Below are 19,078 nucleotides of genomic sequence, written 5' to 3'. Positions count from 1 at the left end.
TCCGGAAAGGGCCGACTAGTTGGCTTCCGTTCCAGGGAAAATCTTACCTGGTAATCGGATTTCCAAGAGCAGGACGCGACCGTTGAGCTTGACGACGAACGACTGAATGCGCTTCGCCAGAGGGAGAGAGTTGGACGAAAAGTGACAGAGCGCGAAAGTATGTATGAATGCTGGCAAAATGGGTTGCCAGCTGACGATGTTAAACGTGTTTAGTATAATTCTTAAATGGCATATATCCCACATCTTTCCTCTCCTCCCGAAAAAAAGAAAATTTAAAAAAATAATCTTGAATCGTTTCACAGTTTATTGTCATTTTATTTTTGCGAAACAAAAAAACTCAAACTGGTTTGGTTATGAAATTTTCCCCAGTGGGTTATATAGGCCTATTTTTCAGTATATTTTTTTTTTACGTGTCAAATGATTCAGGTTCAGAACGTACCCCAAAATAAGATTATAATTAGGAATGTACGGGTAAACTGATTTCAACGTGTATTTTCGTTTCCGTTTGTTTACATTGTTGATTGTTTTCATCGAGATTCGTGATTTGTTTCCGAATGCTTCCGACAAATGTTTACGGGATATTAGTGCAGAAAAGCGATTCCATTCTTCGGAAAACAAATAGCCAGCACCGAAGACTTCCATCTGCACCAGTACGTTGGCCACGAGGGTAAAATTCCGTCACGAGCCTCTGGAGTTCCTCCGATGGCAAACTGCACCATTCCATCAACTCAAACCACAAAGACGGCACCCTGAAGGGGTTCGAACGAATAATCGTCGATTGGAAAAACATGTAGAACGACAACTCCCTGTGGCCACCGTAATTCTTTCACATTTCCCAAAACCGGTTACCCTGGTGGACGTCGATCAAACGAAAAGACCGGCGGGTCTCCGTTGCTTCTATCATCGAGTCCAAAACCTGAAGTTAACTGTTTTCTCTCATCGGATTGCGCTCCAAGATCAAATCTTTCTAAAGATTCCATGCTGAGAATGACTTATTTTAATTTCTTTTGGATATATTTTTTATTATTGATATATTTTTTTTTTTTTTTTTTAGCCAAAAACGTGTGAATTCAACAATGGGTGATGAAGTATGAAGTGGTGATAATCTCACAGCAGGATAGCAAGGAAATCGTTCCAGGAGGCTAGAAAATAAAACAAGAAGTATCAATTTGGTAAGACTCATCTTCAACGCTCTAATTGCACTTTATTTTACCTATTTTAGTTGCTGGGTGATCTCGCTTCGTTCGTTTACTTCCTGCTCGCAGACTCGCACATAATCCTGTAGGTGAACAGGAACCTTTCTTTCGCGCGAAGGCCTTCCTTGTCCAACGAGATCATTTAAAGGCGGTTGATTGAACACTTTCCATTCGTGGACCCTACGTGTGTGCACAACGTTACGCTTCAAAGTTTGTCCCATTTCGTCACTGAGCAGGAGATCACCATTTCGTTCCTTGATAACGGTGTATCGTTTCGGATCAAAACGGCTCTCGCCCTTAGAACGCATAACCCTCTCTACGATAACGATGTCCCCGGGTTTGACAGAACATGCTTTCGCACCGCGACGTGAATCTTCAGTACGCTTACCTTGAAGTTTTGATTTTCGATCCCTTTCATTTAGTTCGTTATCATCGAACTCTGATCTTCCCGGACACAACAGTGGTAGCCGTCTTCTTATTTTCCTACCCGAGAGAACTTCTTCTGGGGGTATTTTAGTTACTGAATGCTCGGCAGCATTGTGTGATTGTACCGCGTTCCGGATCTCTTCAACGTACGACGTTCCCCTGCTAACTGCAGCAGCCATGGCTCGGTTGATCAACTTCATGTACCCTTCCACGAGTCCATTTTGTTGCGGGTGATATGGCATTGAGTATATTAAATTTATACCCCGCTCAGAACAATAATTTTTGTATTCTGACCCGTTGAAAGGTGGGCCGTTGTCACTCTTAATGTTATGAGGGAAACCCTCTTTATCGAAGATCTCGTCAAGAACCTTTTTGACGTTTTCAAAGCTCGTTGATTGAACTGGCTTAGCGATCAGATATCTCGATCTACAATCGACTACAACAAATATCGATATCCCATTGAACTTCGCATAAGGGCCATTGAAGTCAATGGCGATTGTATGCCATACAGCTTTAGGCGCAAAGCTACGTTGCATTGGAGCTGGTTTTTCGGGCCGGCCATTAGTGGCACATGTTTGACACGCGTGAACCCATTTTTCGACATCCGTAGCCATGCCTGGCCACCATACTCGCTCGCGCATGATGCTTTTCATTTTTGCTGCCCTTGGATGTCCTGAATGAGCAACATTCAAGGCTGTTTCTCGGAGTGAGTGTGGAATAACAGCGCAACCTCGCTTGATTAATATCCCGTCTTTAACTGAAAGGTCTTCAGCGAAGGCTTTGAAATTTTGTGTATCTTTGTCCCACTCGTTTAAATCCAGACATGCCATGACTTTCTGGAGTAAATTGTCATCCAATGTGGCATCTTTAATGTTCTCTTCAGTTAGGAATTCAAAACTTGATGTCTGCAAGGACGCAATTTCCCAAGGGCTCTCCTCATCTTGAAACGGACCATCACTTCCGCAGTAAAGCCGCGACGATGGGTCGGCAATATTTTCGCTACCGCGTACGTATTCTACAGTGTAGCTGTACGGACTAAGTCTTAGAGCCCAGCCGTCAGCTCTTGTTAATGCTCTTTTTGTGTTCTCTCGCGACCTGTTAAGTATGAAGGCCACTCCTTGAGCATCCGTTCGTAAGGTGAAGTGCCGTCCAAATAAAAAGTACGAGAAGTGTTCGACGGCCCATACCGCACCTAAGGCTTCCCGCTGGTTTTGCGCGTATCGTTTTTCGGTTTCGGTCAGTGCTTTGGATGCAAAGCTTATAACTCTAGCGACACTTCTTTCGTTTTCTTGGACCAGTACGGCGCCTAAAGCATTCGGCGAAGCATCGGTGTAAAGTATGGTTCGGTGTTCATTCGAAAAATAGCCTAATGTCGTGGTGCACTCAACTATGCGCTTTTTGGTTTCTTCGAAAGACTTTTTTTGCAAGGGCCCCCAACTCCAGGACTTAGTGGTTGCTACGGACCAGAGAGGGTTAGTCAAGTCAGAGAAGTTTTGAATATGTGGCCCAAGGAATGACGCGAGTCCTAAGAAGCTTCGAAGTTCGGAAGCCGTTTTCGGTTCTCGAAATTTGTTAACAGCCCTTACCTTTTCCTCGTCGATATGGAAACCTTTTTCGTCAAGTAAATGACCGAGGAATTTGATTCGTTGTTTATCAAATTCACACTTTTCGGAATTCAGAGTAAGGTTGTTTCTTCTAAGTATTTGTAATACCAAAGCAATGGACGCGTGGAGTTCTTGTAAACTTTTAGCAAATACAAGAATATCATCAATATATACGATGACGTTGGGGACTTCTTCCAGGATGCGGGTCATTTCTCGCTGAAACACCTCAGGCGCGCAATTGACGCCAAACATGAGGCGTGTGAATCGATACATTCCTGCTTCAGAAAGAAATGTCGTGAGTTCTCTCGATTCTTTACTGAGCTCCAAATGATAGAAAGCGTTGCTCAAGTCAAGCTTCGAGAAATATTTACTTCCGTGTAATTTAGTCTTTATTTCGTCAATTGTGGGCAACCGAAAGTATTCTCTTTTGATAGCCCGATTCGGTGCCCTCATGTTGACCACTAACCGAAAGTCGTTTTTCCCTTTGGGGACAGCGGACATTCCGCTTATCCAGTCGGGTGCAGTTGTGACCTTTTCGATTATGCCTTGCGCTTCCATGCATTCTAGTCTTTTTCTAGCAGCCTCGCGCAGGGATGCGGGGACATTAAAATAAGCATTTCGTACAGGTGGGATTTTAGGATCCACACTAAACTTGATCTTCACTCCAGGCATCTTGGGAAAAACTTCGATTTGGCTTTGTTCTAGGCAAGCATTGACTGAAGCCCCAACCTCCAGCAGCCTTAAGTCGTTAGCTGTAGACCACCCCAGCAGGGATCGGCGTCCGGTCTGAACAACTAAAAATTCGGCTTCGACGCTAGGCTTAGAAAGTTCAACAACATCCACTTTTGCTCTAAACGCGCATTCCACGACTAATGGCTGTATTGTTCCGTACGCTCGTAGTTGATTATATCCAGTGTGATTTAAAAACGAAATGTTAAGCTTACCCTGTTCATAAATTTTCTTAAGCTGAGACCAGTCGTGCCCTGCGATTACATTCACATCGGCGCCAGAGTCTATGAGGAACTCTATCGGTGCAGAACCACCAACGTGACACTTTATTAACACGTCCTCGATGGAAAGTGCGTTTACTTCCTAAATGATAAGAGAGCAAAATAAGACAACACTTTACAAAATCTTTGTTTTTATATATTTTTTATTATTTTACTGAACAATGAATTTCCTTTCACTCTACCTGGTCATTTTCCTGTTTTGTAAGTGCAGCTGCATTATCCTCTACAGCGTATACTGGTTTAGATAGACAAACCTCAGCGTAATGGCCGAATTGTTTGCATTTGCGACACTTTCTAGTAAGGGCTGGACAACGATGATTGGGCAACTTTTCATAATTGCAGTTCGGGCAACGTTGGTTACTCCGCCTCAGTTGCTGATTATTATTGTTTCGGAACTGCTTAGATTGTGGACCTCGGAACGGTATTCTGCTACGACGTTTCAAGTCATCGCGCCTTGTATGTTCAAAATTCCTTCGTTCCACACGGAAGATGCCTGTTGAAGTACTTGCTTCGACATTGCTAGCCTCAGCCCGAGTAGCAATTTGGACTATTTGTGTTGTGGCGTACCCATGGTTCCTCGCAGAGCTAGCCAGATCTCGATTCAGCATGCCAGATATAAGTTGAGATCTTACGAACTTATCTTGGTCTTCAGGACTATAATCGCATAGCCGCACTTTTTCAACAAGTCTTGAGTGAAAGGAGACCATCGATTCGTCTACGCTCTGTCGCATTTTTTGGAACGATTCATGCTCCGTTGCCGGGTCTGTCATTGAAACAAGATGTGTTTCGATATTTCGGACTAGATTGTTATAGCAATCTGGCGCCTCGAAATCCGGCATTAAATTGAAGGCATTTATTATCCGTTGCAGTTGTTCACTCAAAGACAGAAACAGCAACTTTCCTAACTGAGAAGGGCTTTGAGCGTTACTCAGTGAAGCCACTATTTTAAAATTCTGTATAAAACGGCGCCATACCTCCCAAAGTTGCCCTGTCGGAACATCTTCCGGAAACTTTTTGACATGCCCCCACCGAATGCCATGTGATGAATCCGCGGTGGGTGGGGAAGGTATCGGCTCAGTATCATTATTAACCCTTGAGTTGGCTTTCAATTGTGGTGTTGGCTGTGATTCTACTTGAGTTGCTGGAGAAATTTGTTCTTCTCGCTGGTATGTTGCCAAAAATGTATTTAGCATTTTACTGAACAATTCAATTTGTTCCATTCTGTCACCTTTAGTCGAAGAGCTCGTACCGCTTCCTAGTAAGCGATCAACTTCAGGTGTATTACATCCAATATTTCCTTGGGTACCGTGTTGGGTTTTGTCCATAGTATGTTCCGGGTTCGTGGGCTCTCTATTTCTGAAAAAAAATAGTTAAAATCTGGTTTAACTTGTCAATTATGTTGTCAATCTAGACTTACGACAACTCCAAGCTTCTGTAGGCGTCAGTTTCTTCAATTTCTGAGTCACTTGAATCGCTCCAATTTACGCGAACAAAGCGTCCAGGCTTAGGCATTTTGAAAAGTTGCGCTGGAAATAAATTAAACAACATAATATTGAATCACTTTTAACATCAGATATCGGTAAATACTTTGGTGCTTTGATCATTAGGTATCGACAAATACTTTGGTGTTTCGTTCATCAGGTATTGACGCACACTTGAAACGAGTACATTTAGGTAACAAAAACCATGGTATATTTATAGATAGGTTGTGCCATATGAACGAAATTCAGCTCCAGCCTCATCCAGTAGTTGCGGGATTCAACCTTGCTATCTAAACTTCGGATATTCGCTGGATTTGTAAAATCTATAATCGGTATCTGCCGAGCTTTTGAGACTAAATTTCCAATGTCCTCCGGGGTTTTCCAGCCAATAGTCGGTATCCGTCAAACTATTCGAGCTTAGTTTTCGGTATCCGCCGGGTTTGTCAAGTTAGTAGTCGGTATCCGCCGAACTATCAAAGTTTAACCTAAACTAATCTGCCTAAACTTATCTTCCGGTATCCACCGGATTTGTCCAATTAATAGTCGGTATCCGCCGAACTATTAAAAGTTAATCTTCCGGTATCCGCCGGATTTTTCAATCAATAGTCGGTATAAGCCGAACTATTGAAACTAGTCCTCCGGTATCCGCCGGGTTTTTCCACTCAATAGTCGGTATCCGCCGAACTACTGAAAACTAGTCTTCCGGTATCCGCCGGGTTTTCCACTCAATAGTCGGTATCCGCCGAACTATTGAAAACTGATCTTCCGGTATCCGCCGGGTTTTTTCACTCAATAGTCGGTATCCGCCGAACTATTGAAACTAGTCTTCCGGTATCCGCCGGGTTTTTCCAATCAATAGTCGGTATCCGCCGAACTATTGAAAACTAGTCTTCCGGTATCCGCCGGGTTTTCCACTCAATAGTCGGTATCCGCCGAACTATTGAAAACTGATCTTCCGGTATCCGCCGGGTTTTTTCACTCAATAGTCGGTATCCGCCGAACTATTGAAACTAGTCTTCCGGTATCCGCCGGGTTTTTTCACTCAATAGTCGGTATCCGCCGAACTACTGAAAACTAGTCTTCCGGTATCCGCCGGGTTTGGTCAACTAATAGTCGGTATCCGCCGAACTACTAAATTTTAGCTTCTGGTATCCGCCAGAATTTTCATCGCATCAATTTACTAGACGCGATTTGCTAACACCGACCGCCATTTTGAAAATCCAGCCGAAACGTGACCTAAGATTTCTGCGGCACTTTCAAACTGTTGCCAAGGGAATCACCAATGTGAAATCCCCTGTCCTGTCACGGTCGCCAAAATGTGAGCGCCCTTCCGGAGCCCATGAAGTATCCGGAAAGGGCCGACTAGTTGGCTTCCGTTCCAGGGAAAATCTTACCTGGTAATCGGATTTCCAAGAGCAGGACGCGACCGTTGAGCTTGACGACGAACGACTGAATGCGCTTCGCCAGAGGGAGAGAGTTGGACGAAAAGTGACAGAGCGCGAAAGTATGTATGAATGCTGGCAAAATGGGTTGCCAGCTGACGATGTTAAACGTGTTTAGTATAATTCTTAAATGGCATATATCCCACAGTTGTTTTTCTTTTTGCTTTAAGAATAATATATTCTCTGGTCAGCTTTGTTTTTGAAACAGCACTTCTCTTCTCGGACTGTTTGATTACGGGAGCTTAATTGATAAGGTTTTAGAAATAGAACCGTATTAAAAAGATTCAGTCAAACCAGCACCGGCGAGCCTACCCGAATCCTTTTGAAATGTTTTACAAGTTTGATCATGGACTGCCTTACTTGAACAGAAACTTTTAAGATGTTTGGGCAACCCACGTTCAGCCTTGTTTCGTTCTTCTGGGATTTGAGCGATCTCACGTTATTCTTCCAGCTTTTTGCACGCATGTCGAGACTTGGCAGTATTCTGTCCCTTGGATGGCCATTGGTTATCGCTTTTGAAAACGCCAATCCATTCCTGTTTAAACATCAAATGAATTAGTTCACAAGGAGGATAAAAAGTAGAACATAAAATACTCACTTTCAGATCCGGCTATTTTAAATCTGTGAATATCTTTTGCATCGTCGATAAACATGGACCAAAATTCCTGAAAACGAAGAATTTTGTCAAGAAACTATCACCAATAGTTTTGCTTAGATGTAAAATCAATATTGACATGACTTACCAGCAGAAAAAATCCTCCTGAGTTTCACAATCCGTTTCTTCTGTTTTGATACGAACAAAATTTAAAATGTCATTTGGAATAAACATTGACTACTTGATGTTATACTACAGAGCAGGTTATAATATTACACTGCATGCCGCGTTCAGATTGTGTACATCGTTTAGATGTAATCTTTTAACCAAAATAAAAAATAATACATAGATTGACTAACATCACCTGAAATTACATCGCCCACAGTTACATTTTTTTTGCTATGTTGTCGAAGCCCCCTGCGCGATTCTAATGAACTCGACAATTCACCCGAGATCCGCACACAGCACTGCGTTCCATCCATCGTCGCCTTGATCAGTCTGATCAGCTTCCCGGAAAAGCCGTTCTGGTCCATGATTTTCCATAGCTCGTTACGGTCGATCGTGTCGTATGCGGCTTTGAAGTCGATGAATAGATGGTGCGTAGGGACTTGGTGTTCGCGGCATTTTTGGAGGATTTGCCGTAATGTGAATATCTGGTCCGTCGTAGACAGTCCCTCCATGAAGCCGGCCTGATGACTTCCCACGAATCTGTTTGCTTGTGGCGTTAGGCGGCGGAGTAGGACTCGGGACAACACTTTGTAGGCGGCATCGAGGACAGTGATCGCTCGGTAGTTCTCACAGTCCAATTTGTCGCCCTTCTTGTAGATGGGGCATATTACCCCCTCCTTCCACTCCTCCGGTAGCTGTTCTATGTCCCAGATCCGGACTATCAACCGGTGTAGGCAATCGGCCAACTTGTCCGGACCCATTTTGATGAGTTCAGCTGCGATACCATCCTTCCCAGCCGACTTGTTTCTATTCAGCTGGCGAAATTTCTGTTATGAATATCTCAAACATTTGCGCTTCCTGATTGCTCTATCAGCTTTCAGCTGGTTGCTTTTGTGTTTATTTAGGGTTAGAAGCCCTACTTGGACGCTTTAAGCGGTGATTTTAATAAATCCATGATTTTCTCATACCTCCCGTCCATGTATATATTTTTCAGGACATCCATTTGTAGGTTCTTTATTATGCCCCAATTGAAAATTCGCACCTTAATTGATGATTGGTTGGTATTGACACAAAGTTTTGGTGATGTTAGGTGGGGGTTAGGGTTAGGTGAGAAATAGAACATCATAAACGAAAGTGTCCTATTTTGGACCTTTACTAATTTTCTAGGTTTTCCATTGATTTTCATTAATTTTAGGAAACAAAGAGTTTTATTACAAAAAGTTTTTGTATTCTTTCATTATGAAAAAATACAAAAACTGACATAAACTGTTCGCAACTTCTTTCCATTTAGAATATTTGTAGTCTGGACAACATATTCTATATGTGAAACAAAATTTTAAAGTTGTTTTGATAACTTTTGCAGCAGTGAATTCTCAATATATTTCATACGACGTAATGAAAGCTCACGCGAGAATTACCGGTTGAAATATTAAAGCTCGTTTGGCATTATGTATGTATGTAAGTATGGTTCCCCAAGGTCCAGCCTATGTCTGTGTGGCTTGGCCTTCGAATAACTTCTCAGGCTTCCACGGCCGATGGTTCGTCGAGGGAAGGCATCTATCCTTCAGAGACCTACAATGGTTGGCAATCCACTCCGTCTCTTCAGATTAACCCCAGATGCATTCCCTCTGAAATTTATAATTATATTTATGCTATGAAACACATCTTACCTGTCGGCAACTTATGGGATTCGATACCGGAAATGAACCCAGTACGCCTGGGTTACCAGACTCACGCCAGCCTATCCACTAGACCACATCAGCGCTTTAAACTTTGGCTTGGACTGTTAAAAACGTAATTATTCCTGATTCCTCAAAATGCATTCCACTACTTGAGCTGTCTGTTTTACCACTTGAGAGAAAACTGCTGAAAGGTACTTTAGAATGACTTTTTATGGCAACAAGCGGTATGATAGGATTAAGGAAAATAAATGTTCATTGTGTTCCTAGGAGTATTTTAATTCTATGCCAGCAAAATAAATTATTTCCAATTTTTGGCATTTTAGGACTAAAGTCGGCTCTTGGTCCCATATAGGGTCACTCACCCCACTTGTATTTTATTTGCGTAAAGCTGACAAAAAATATTAGAAATGTTCAATATTTGTTCTGAATTATGCCCAATTATAAATTTGCACCTTTGTTGATTTGTTGGTATTGACATAAAGTGTCCTATTTTTGGATCCTCTATTAATTTGCCAGGTTCTTTTTTGATTTTCTTTATTTAAGGAAAAAAGGTACCTAGTATAGTTGGTTCATATTCATCACAGTGATAGTATTTTCCCTTTAAACTCTGGCTTGGACAGTAAAAAACGTGATTTTGCCTTATTAACTCTAATTTCTCAAAATGCCCTCCACTAATTGAGCTGTCTGATTTACCACTGATGAGGAGGTACATTTTGTAACACGTTGAAAAGATTCCGAAAACGAAGAAAATATGACAAAATGGTGCACAAAACCACCCTATAGATTTGTTTGGACTTTTATAGAACCAAAAAAGCAAATCTGCTGCAGAGCTTTAGAAGCAATATTTCGGTATATCGGGTTTCTTGTTAAAAAATAACATCAATAACAACATTTTTTATTTGTCTTGAATTTTCCGAAGCCACCAAAAGTTTACAAACTGGACAACAACAAAGCATATACGTATAATTTTATCATTAATCTAATGAAATATCATCAAAAATACGATTTCATTGGAAAATCGTTTTGGTCAAAACTTAATGTAGTACGAAGTATACTGATTCCAGTTTAAACTATACTTACTCCTACCCTAATCTTCTTCTGTTGTTTCTCAGAACTGTGCAGTCACGTTTTTTTTTTTGGGTGACTCTAATTTTTTTCAACTTTCAAGATACAGAAAAAATGGCAATTAATGAGATTAAAGATTCTGGAAATCGACGAACTTTTGATGATTTTCAATATTTATTATCAATAATCACCTGGATTTATTATGCTGGTTTAACTTTGCTGGTTCTAAATAAAAAAAAACGCCTAGTATGTACACGATTAACATTGAATTCAAAATTCATCAGCAATTAAGTAATATGTTAAACGCAGGACACTTCTTGGTTTCTGAAATTTATGAATAAGCTTACAAATTTAATATAAAAAGGTAATCAAAGATGAGTGACCAAGTATCTATTGATTTTTTTTATATTTATGATTTTAATTAATTTCAATCCAGATCTCGAGGCCAGGAATCAGTTCAATATTATTTCCATTATTTGATTTTAGAATTGTAAAAAGTAATTTTCTTCCCTTTTTCCAAGGTCCTCAATATCTCTATTAAACGTAATTCTGTTAACTTTGAATTCTGTTTAACTGTTTAACTGTTAGAAGTCGACCAGCAGTTGATTAGAGCAAGTTCACTGTTATTGTAAAAAAGTGGTTGAAATTTTGACATTTTGAAAATTTTGTAATGCATAAACATTTTCAAGATCTGTGGCCTTCAAGTTTTTTTACAACACGTGTTGTATTTTGCATGCTGTGATGCAAAAATAGCAATATTTTTATCACATACGGCTTGAATAGAAACAGTGTTGTAAAAAAATACAACGGCCTAAGATCTTGAAAACATTTTTGCATGGTAAAATTTTTAAAATGTCAAAATTTCTACCACATTTTCCCAACACCAGTGAACTTGCTCTTAGGTGGAAAATTGTGCTGCTTTCTATTTTTACGATTGATGATGAGTGAAGCAAAGTAACCCAAAACGTCACGTGTACCTAAATAAATTTGCTGTTTCACTCACCGAGAAATATCAATAAGTGTCAAATGTATAAAAAAGTAATTCTGTTACTAAACTTTATCCATTAATTCATGTCCAAAAAGTATGACAAATTCTCATTTCCATTTCTTTATTTATGTACTTTAATTTTCGTTCTATCAATCAAGAACAAATAAAATATAAATCATGTATAAATATTTAAAGTAACAAATAATTTTTAGAATATGTTTATTATAGAGATTCAATGTTATGATTGGCCATTTTCGACAATTAATCCAAATTGCTTTGATTTGATTCGATTTGAATTAACTTATCATCATCATGTAGGTGTATTCTATCTTCTCATATTCAGCTCTATGCTTTAAAAGGGATGACCATCAATTTTAAATTCTGAAATCAGAGATAATTATCAATCTTGATTAGGATTGAATTTTAGGAATTCAACCCATTCTTCATATTTTTATGAATTAATTTTTTTTTTAAATTATTTGATAATTTTTTATTTGATTATCAAATCGTCAATTCAAAAAAAAAATTTAATGAACTTTTATTGAATATGTACATTCAATCCTTATTTTTATTCTGAATTCAGGTTTCTGTTACGATTGCTAAGTTTGAACTTTCATGTTTTATTATAAATTCTGACTTAAAGCTCTGATTCTGAAATTTATAATTCAATATTTTTGTATTTGTGATTTCGATTTTGTATTCTGGCAATAGAATCGTATTCAGAGATATTTTTCTTATATAAAATTTGCATTAGAAATAACTAATATTTTTGTATTTGTTTTTATTTTCTCTTATTTTTACCCAAGTTTAGCATTCTGAGAACAGATTTGATTGTAACTGCTATAAAACTCATGAAATTGCCATCTAAATCGTTCTGGGGAATAAGGAAAGAGCATTCGCTAAATGTAAACAAACGTAGTTATATATAGGTTTACAAGTTAAGATTTATAGTCAAAGACCAAAAGACCAAAATAGGCTTAATTATAATATACCGGACAGCGGGAAATGTATTTTTTCATGAACATTTCGCATCATGGTTCAACCTGTCGTCTGTTTTGGTACATTGAATGATTTTTTTGTATAAATTCGGGGGACTTCAATATTCAAAAACCTTTTGAGACCACAAGGTTTAAGACTAGTCAAGACCCCCGAAAGTATGACAACATTATTTTTAAATGTACCTGAACAGACCACAGGCGGATCCATGATGCGAGATTTTCATAATGTAATACTGTCGTTGTCTAGTAGCTTCAAATTAAAGCTTTTTTTTGGTAAAAATCTTGGCCACCCGTCCTTAAGAAAAATAATTTACTTCTAGAAAGCATAGAAAGAGATTAAGATTCAGAAGTCAGTTTCTCTATTCAGATCATTTACTGAGATTTAACATTCAAATTGAGAATTCAATTCGGAAATCCGGGATTTAAACTCAGAATTAAGATCAAGATTCATTTTAAAAAAAATCGTTTCATGCTGGAACTAACAAGGTGAGATTTGAAGTCTCTAATGCGTCGTTCGTTGTAATTCTTTAGTAGACTATACTTGATTGCATATTTATTACCTACTAATGATAATTTTTTTTGTATCATTTCAGGTTGATCAATTGAATCAGCATGGGAAAACGCAATCGGCATTCGCCTATATACATCGGATTCGTACTATTTGTACTAGTTGGTGCACAAGCTTTCAACTTCGACGATGATTTGGAAGATCTGATTGCTGAGGAATCCAACATGGACGAAGAGGTGTTCGGGGGCCCAGTGCTACCCTCCGATGTATTCAACGATGGGAAACCATTCTACGTCGAAAGAGATCCGTCGACCGGTGCTTTCGATTTTAATCACAAAAAGACTGCCAATCAAATCGACAATGATGAAAAAGGATTATACCTTACCAAAGACAGTCACGTTAGTGATACGAAAGATGTCATCATCACTCAATCGGCTCCCAATTTCCACGACTTTCTCAACCTTCCAGTGAAATATTCATCCTCTAACTTTGTCTATCCACTTATTTCTAGTTCTTATGCTAACTTAAAATACCAAGGTAGCAGCAAGGGCTCCAATCACAAAAATGCCTCAAGCACTCCTTCAACTACCACAATATCTCCCAAGTTTCAATTCACGCGACCGCAATATACCACTACTCCAAGACTGGATACCATTCGTGCACAGACAAGCTCAACGGCAGCAAATGTAACGCCATCTTCAACGAGATACACCTATCCGACAACATCGGGACGCCCAATTACTACTACGACAACTACAACGACTACCGAACAACAAACGACCACCACACCAGTGAAGCAACTTTTTACTCGATACCCCTACAAGAGCACTATCAAGAACAAATACCTTGAAACAACCGAAACTCGCAAAAAATTCTTCCTACCTTCAACACTTTCTATGCCACCAAGCACTACCCAAAAACCGATATTCTCTGAACACCAAACAACTCCGGTAAGATCCTCGACATACTACTCACCGTCCATTCGACCATGGAGCAGCCCTTCGGCTTCGCAACCAACAACTACACCCGAACCCACGACCCAATCTCGGCCGTCCAATCCTATTCGATTTGTGAATGACGACCGTCGACCAATCTCCATCGAAACATCTGCTCCGAAAATGAACTACACGATTCCAGCTCTCAAATACGAAGGTAATCGACCGGCACCTTTCCGACCTCTACCAGCTCACCATGTCGAGATGTTGAACCGGCAAAATGAAACCAGCAACAAAATTGATCTACCAAAAGATCCTTCCGTAATGTCCTTGTCGGACATCTTTAATGCCTTCAATCAAGATGACAAACAGGCTATCCCGGAAGATAATGAAAACAGCATTGTATTCGAAACAACTATCAATCAATTTGTCGAACAAACTACTCCCCCTGCTATCATCCTTATACCCGATGAGCCACAGCAACAGTCACACAATGACGTTCCGAAGATTGAGCAATCTATCGACCTTACTGACCAATACGTCAAGTACGAAGTCCAACAACCTAATGGACACCGACCTCAACAGCCTAGCGATGATCAATACGTGCGTTACGAAATTCACCAATCCAACGGTCATCGCCCTCAGGCACCTTCCCAAGATGTTGGCAACCAATACGTCAAGTATGAGGTCCAGCAACCTCAGATGAATGTTGTCAAATTTGGAACTGTTCCAAGCATGAATAGTGTTGTCATTAGCCCAAATCAGAACTCTGCCACCTTTGTCCTAGGTTCACAACAATCCGTCGGAGGCGGTTCCTCTGATGGGCACTTCGTTGGTTCGGTGTCTCAAGAAGCATCTTCAGCTGCTTTGAACGGACACCCATCTAGTTACCAAATGGGTCAGGTGCTAGATGCGCAAAATGAAAATACCAACGTTCAGGTGGGAAGTTCAGTAAATGTACAAGTCAAACCGCAAGATTTTATAAAAACTACCAGTGTCAGATTCCCCAGCGAAAGCGATGATAAATTTGAAAATGCACCTATAATTAGTGGTACACACAAGAGCGAGGTCTTACCTCCAAATGGACACTCAGCTCCAGTAGGAGCAGGAGGACCAAATCAGATGGTTGTTTTCCCCAGTAATGATAAAATCGATAATTCACTACACGAAGTTACTAACAAGATAGTTTTTGACACTCCAAACAACGATGTATTGAACAAAAACGAACTTCCGGGCTTACCTGATTTACCAGAAACTTTAATGCCTCCATCGAATCCTGAAAACGGACCAAAACGTCCACGCCCCCCAATGATCTCTCAAGGACCTCCATTCATGTACAAAGAAATTCAACGCCGACCATTCCCAGGTGATCGGATTCGTCCGCCACTAAAACTACCCAACATTTTGCCTCAATTCCGACCTAATGCCAAAATTTCTCATGGACATACCCCATACAATAAAGAAGCCGGAAACTTCCGTGTTCCTCCACCACCACCACCCAAAAACCTTCCTCTACCGAATAGTCTTTCACTGCGCCCAGCCACACTCACTCAACCATCAACTTCAACTTTACCAATTCGGCGATCACCAGTTTCAACAAAGTTCATGACCCGTATCAATAACGTCCGTCCTCAAGGAATTGCACCACCTGGAAACCCCGTTGAACCTACCAACGATAATCGTCGTTACTACCGTCTACCTCCTCCAATGCTTAAAGATCGCGTATACCATATTACACCAACGAACATGAAGCCTCCTCCACCTCCAGGACTGTCAGCTGCTTCTAGATTCGCCGATAGCTATTCTCCCCTGAAAGTCGACAAAAACACTACGAAACCAGAACATTCAGAATCGAACGAGTTTCTGCGAGAACCTCCAAACTTTGTCAAAAATACAAACTCCGATGAGAAACCTCTAAGACCAAAACTTGAACCAGTAGTCACACTACAAATGCTACAAGCTAAAAAGCAAGGTTCGGAAACTCTGAAACTGAACCTTCCATCTGGTCAAAAAATAGACCCAACCCCCCCACCATCGCCGGCTCAGGGCATCGGTGCTGAAGGAAAACAACCGGTGTATGTAGTGTATCCAGTCAAAAGTACACCCATGAAAATGGACTCGGCTCAATCTGGAAGCAACATTGATTCAGTTGTCGTAGGTCTTCGAGGTGAACAAGCTCCTCTGCCCCCATTGAGAATCAGCCCTGGAACTGAGTATCAAAATACACCTTTCTCAATTGCTTCACACTTTGAACAGGAACCCATATTAATGGCCAAGGAAAAGAAACAACAACAGAAGATTAACTTTCCGTATAACCTGGAAAGACCAGACCCTCACGCCGCCATGGTCGACAATGACAATGATTTCCGCCGAAACCCATCGGAGCAAGAATTGAACGAGAAAAAACAAGACACGATCTACAACATTGGCGAAGAGCCCATCAGTAAAGAACACTCCGAGGATTCCCCCATATCTACTAAACTGCAGAGAGCAACAGACAGTACGCCCATTGCAATTGCTTATACACCAACCGAATCTAATTTGAAATACAAGTACAAAATCCAGAACTCTCCTTACTATTCACCATACGGAGAAACTCAAACGGAGGTATCCTACCTGAAGATAGACGATTTTGATGAATTTGGAAACCCTGCTCATCGGTACGAACAAAGTTTTCAAGCTCCATTCCAAGCAAGCATTAGTCTGGATCCAGTAAAAGTTACCAACCCATATGAAGGTTGGGCAGTAGTTACTTCCCCTCCTCAAGCTCTAATTCAGGAGCCCATCAAAGTAGATCGCTCAGATAGTAACCATCACGATGAACCTATCCAACAATCTACCAGTAAACCAGTTGCTGCTGACAGTAAAGGGAGTTTCCAACCAGAATTCGAAGGCGGATTCCGGCCTATTTATGCGGAGGATGTTAAACTTAGCGAGCTGGTGAATCCAGATCCCCAATCACGCAATGCATATGTAGCATCTCACGACGAAGAACCTGTCGCTTCAGTTGAAAACTCTGAATCTGTCGTGCATAAAACCAATAAAATTGAGCAACCGGAAAAACCAGATCATGCCGACAAGCCAATACTGGACAGTTTGGAAGCTTTCTTCGATGACTTGACCAAAGACTATGAAGACAACACCGAGTTTACAACTGGACTAGGAGAAGAAGATGATCTGGAGGAAAGTACATCGAAATACATCAATGAAGTAGAAGGAAGAAGCAATGATGGAGTTGAAGCCGTGGAAACAACGGTTAAACCCGAATCGAATGCCAGTAGCGAAAAGAGCGAAAAGCAGAAAATAAGCAGCAAATAGAGAATAAAAACAGGATCAGTAGCACAAGGATCGGCACAGGTTTGAATGTTTACAAACCTGTCGGCCGATGTCAACGAGGGTTTCGCCTTAGTGTCGAACGAATCGTACGCCGATTCCCTCCTCTGTAGATGAAATTGCATTTTGAGATTGCGTTGAACTAATCTCTCATAGTAAAGCTAGATTTTACTAAAGAAATCGCAGTATCTTGAGTATCTAATGTTAAGTGCACAACTTTTTGGGCGCGATTAGACTTCCTCCATATTTGTTCCTTTCCAGAATTGCAATTTTCTAAAACTACTTTATGAAATTTCACCTGAATAACAGCAGAGTACAGAAACGAAAGCAGAATCTAACTACACATGCAAATGATTGCGTTGAAAACACACAAGAAGCTAGTCAGCTATGCTTAATATTAGATACTTGATAAAACAGTTAACAGATCGATGGAAATATAAAAGACAACACTTTGAAATCCACTCCCTCTAGCACTGCAAAAATTGTATAGTAGTTATTAGCTACTAAATTGTATGTAGTTTTAGACTGATAAATAAACCATGTAACAAAATTGGGAAAATCGAGGAAAAACGCAAACAAAAACATAAATAGCAATAAGATAGCTGTAGGAAATCAGCGATTCGAAAAGGTGAGTGAATAACGACAAATTCTAAAGTGAGAAAATTGTGGGTTTCAAAAAATTGCTAAATAGTAGTTAATATACACGTAGGAATTAGAGAATTCGTTAACAAACATATTTTCACGCTCTCTTCTTTATGCACCACTGCATCATGTTGTTTTGTTACACTGATGTTTTATTTGTTTCAAATGAACAAAACCTCCAGCCTGTACATCGTAGCACTTTCAATAGTACCATCGCACCTGAGCTAACTTCACCGATTCTAGTGATAGTATCTAATCTTACGTTAACTGTAGTGAATCTATTTTCCCTGTACTAATTTATTTATTTATTTATTTATCCTACCCTTATAATCGAAATTCTTAACTTTAACGAAACACTGTATTCAGATGAACATGAAACCTCACCTCCACGATGAGCATGAACGGATTGTGTAAATTTTTTAAGTTAAATAAAAGTTTGAAAGATATGTTTCGCTGTTTCAATTATCCGAAAACGAGTATCCATCAGCCGATGAACACATCTTTGCTTCGTATGGAATTTTTTAATTTATAAATTTGTACAGCTCTCGTAATTTTTGTTGTTGTTTTACTGCAAAAAACATTAAAAATTTTGGAGGCGATTCGTTCAGTCCTGAGCTAGAGCTTCGATCCAGCAAACATTTGACTAGAGACTAGATATACCGCAGAAACAACAGGGATATAAAAACGCTTATTCCTATCAGAAGTGATAATCGTATTAATCTTACCAAAATAACATATAGCTACAAAAGTGGAGGCAATATAGCTATAATGCCTGGATTCTAAAAATGGATTAAGTTATCTTAATTTGATCGCCGCTGGGATATATTCCTATTAACCCTATTTAAGTTTATGGCATATCGGCAAATTATAATTCTAATTCGAGAATAATTAAGACAGGAATGAAAATTGTAGGTGTATAGCTATAGCTCTATAAGAGCTGTTGAAGTCCCATCGAGCACATTTTTTCGAACCGGGAAAGAGGAAGAGATCAATTTATGTCCCGCC

The 19,078-nt window shown here is 40.1% G+C and overlaps 2 protein-coding genes across 2 annotated transcripts in view; one reads left to right on the top strand and one right to left on the bottom strand.

The window, feature by feature from the left end:
* The window catches only part of LOC129740342 (uncharacterized), a 166,265-nt gene extending 147,746 nt beyond the window's left edge, over positions 1 to 18,519 (top strand). The window contains exon 3 of the mRNA XM_055731995.1: positions 13,249 to 18,519. Coding sequence (XP_055587970.1) covers positions 13,268 to 17,416 — 4,149 coding nt within the window. The 5' untranslated portion in view covers positions 13,249 to 13,267 and the 3' untranslated portion in view covers positions 17,417 to 18,519. The remainder of the gene's footprint in view (positions 1 to 13,248) is intronic.
* On the bottom strand, positions 1,214 to 4,844 carry LOC129737991 (uncharacterized protein K02A2.6-like). Its single transcript, XM_055729165.1, has 2 exons — positions 4,419 to 4,844; positions 1,214 to 4,318 (listed from the first exon to the last, which is right to left on the bottom strand). Exons 1-2 carry the CDS (start codon positions 4,842 to 4,844, stop codon positions 1,214 to 1,216), a joined length of 3,531 nt encoding a protein of 1,176 aa, XP_055585140.1.
* Positions 18,520 to 19,078: the final 559 nt, after the last annotated feature.

This window comes from Uranotaenia lowii, chromosome 1, assembly GCF_029784155.1.
Source record: "Uranotaenia lowii strain MFRU-FL chromosome 1, ASM2978415v1, whole genome shotgun sequence".
NCBI lineage: Eukaryota > Metazoa > Arthropoda > Insecta > Diptera > Culicidae > Uranotaenia > Uranotaenia lowii.
The sequence above is the reverse complement of the archived record's forward strand: the minus strand, read 5'-3'. Positions and strand labels throughout refer to the sequence as shown.

What these genes read in the sequence shown, in the direction of transcription:
- LOC129737991 (XM_055729165.1), bottom strand. Translation starts at nt 4,844, where the DNA reads ATGCTGAATCGAGATCTGGCTAGCTCTGCGAGGAACCATGGGTACGCC. An exon ending in CAAAACAGGAAAATGACCAG is followed by an intron (nt 4,319 to 4,418) that starts GTAGAGTGAAAG and finishes CTTATCATTTAG; the next exon opens with GAAGTAAACGCACTTTCCAT.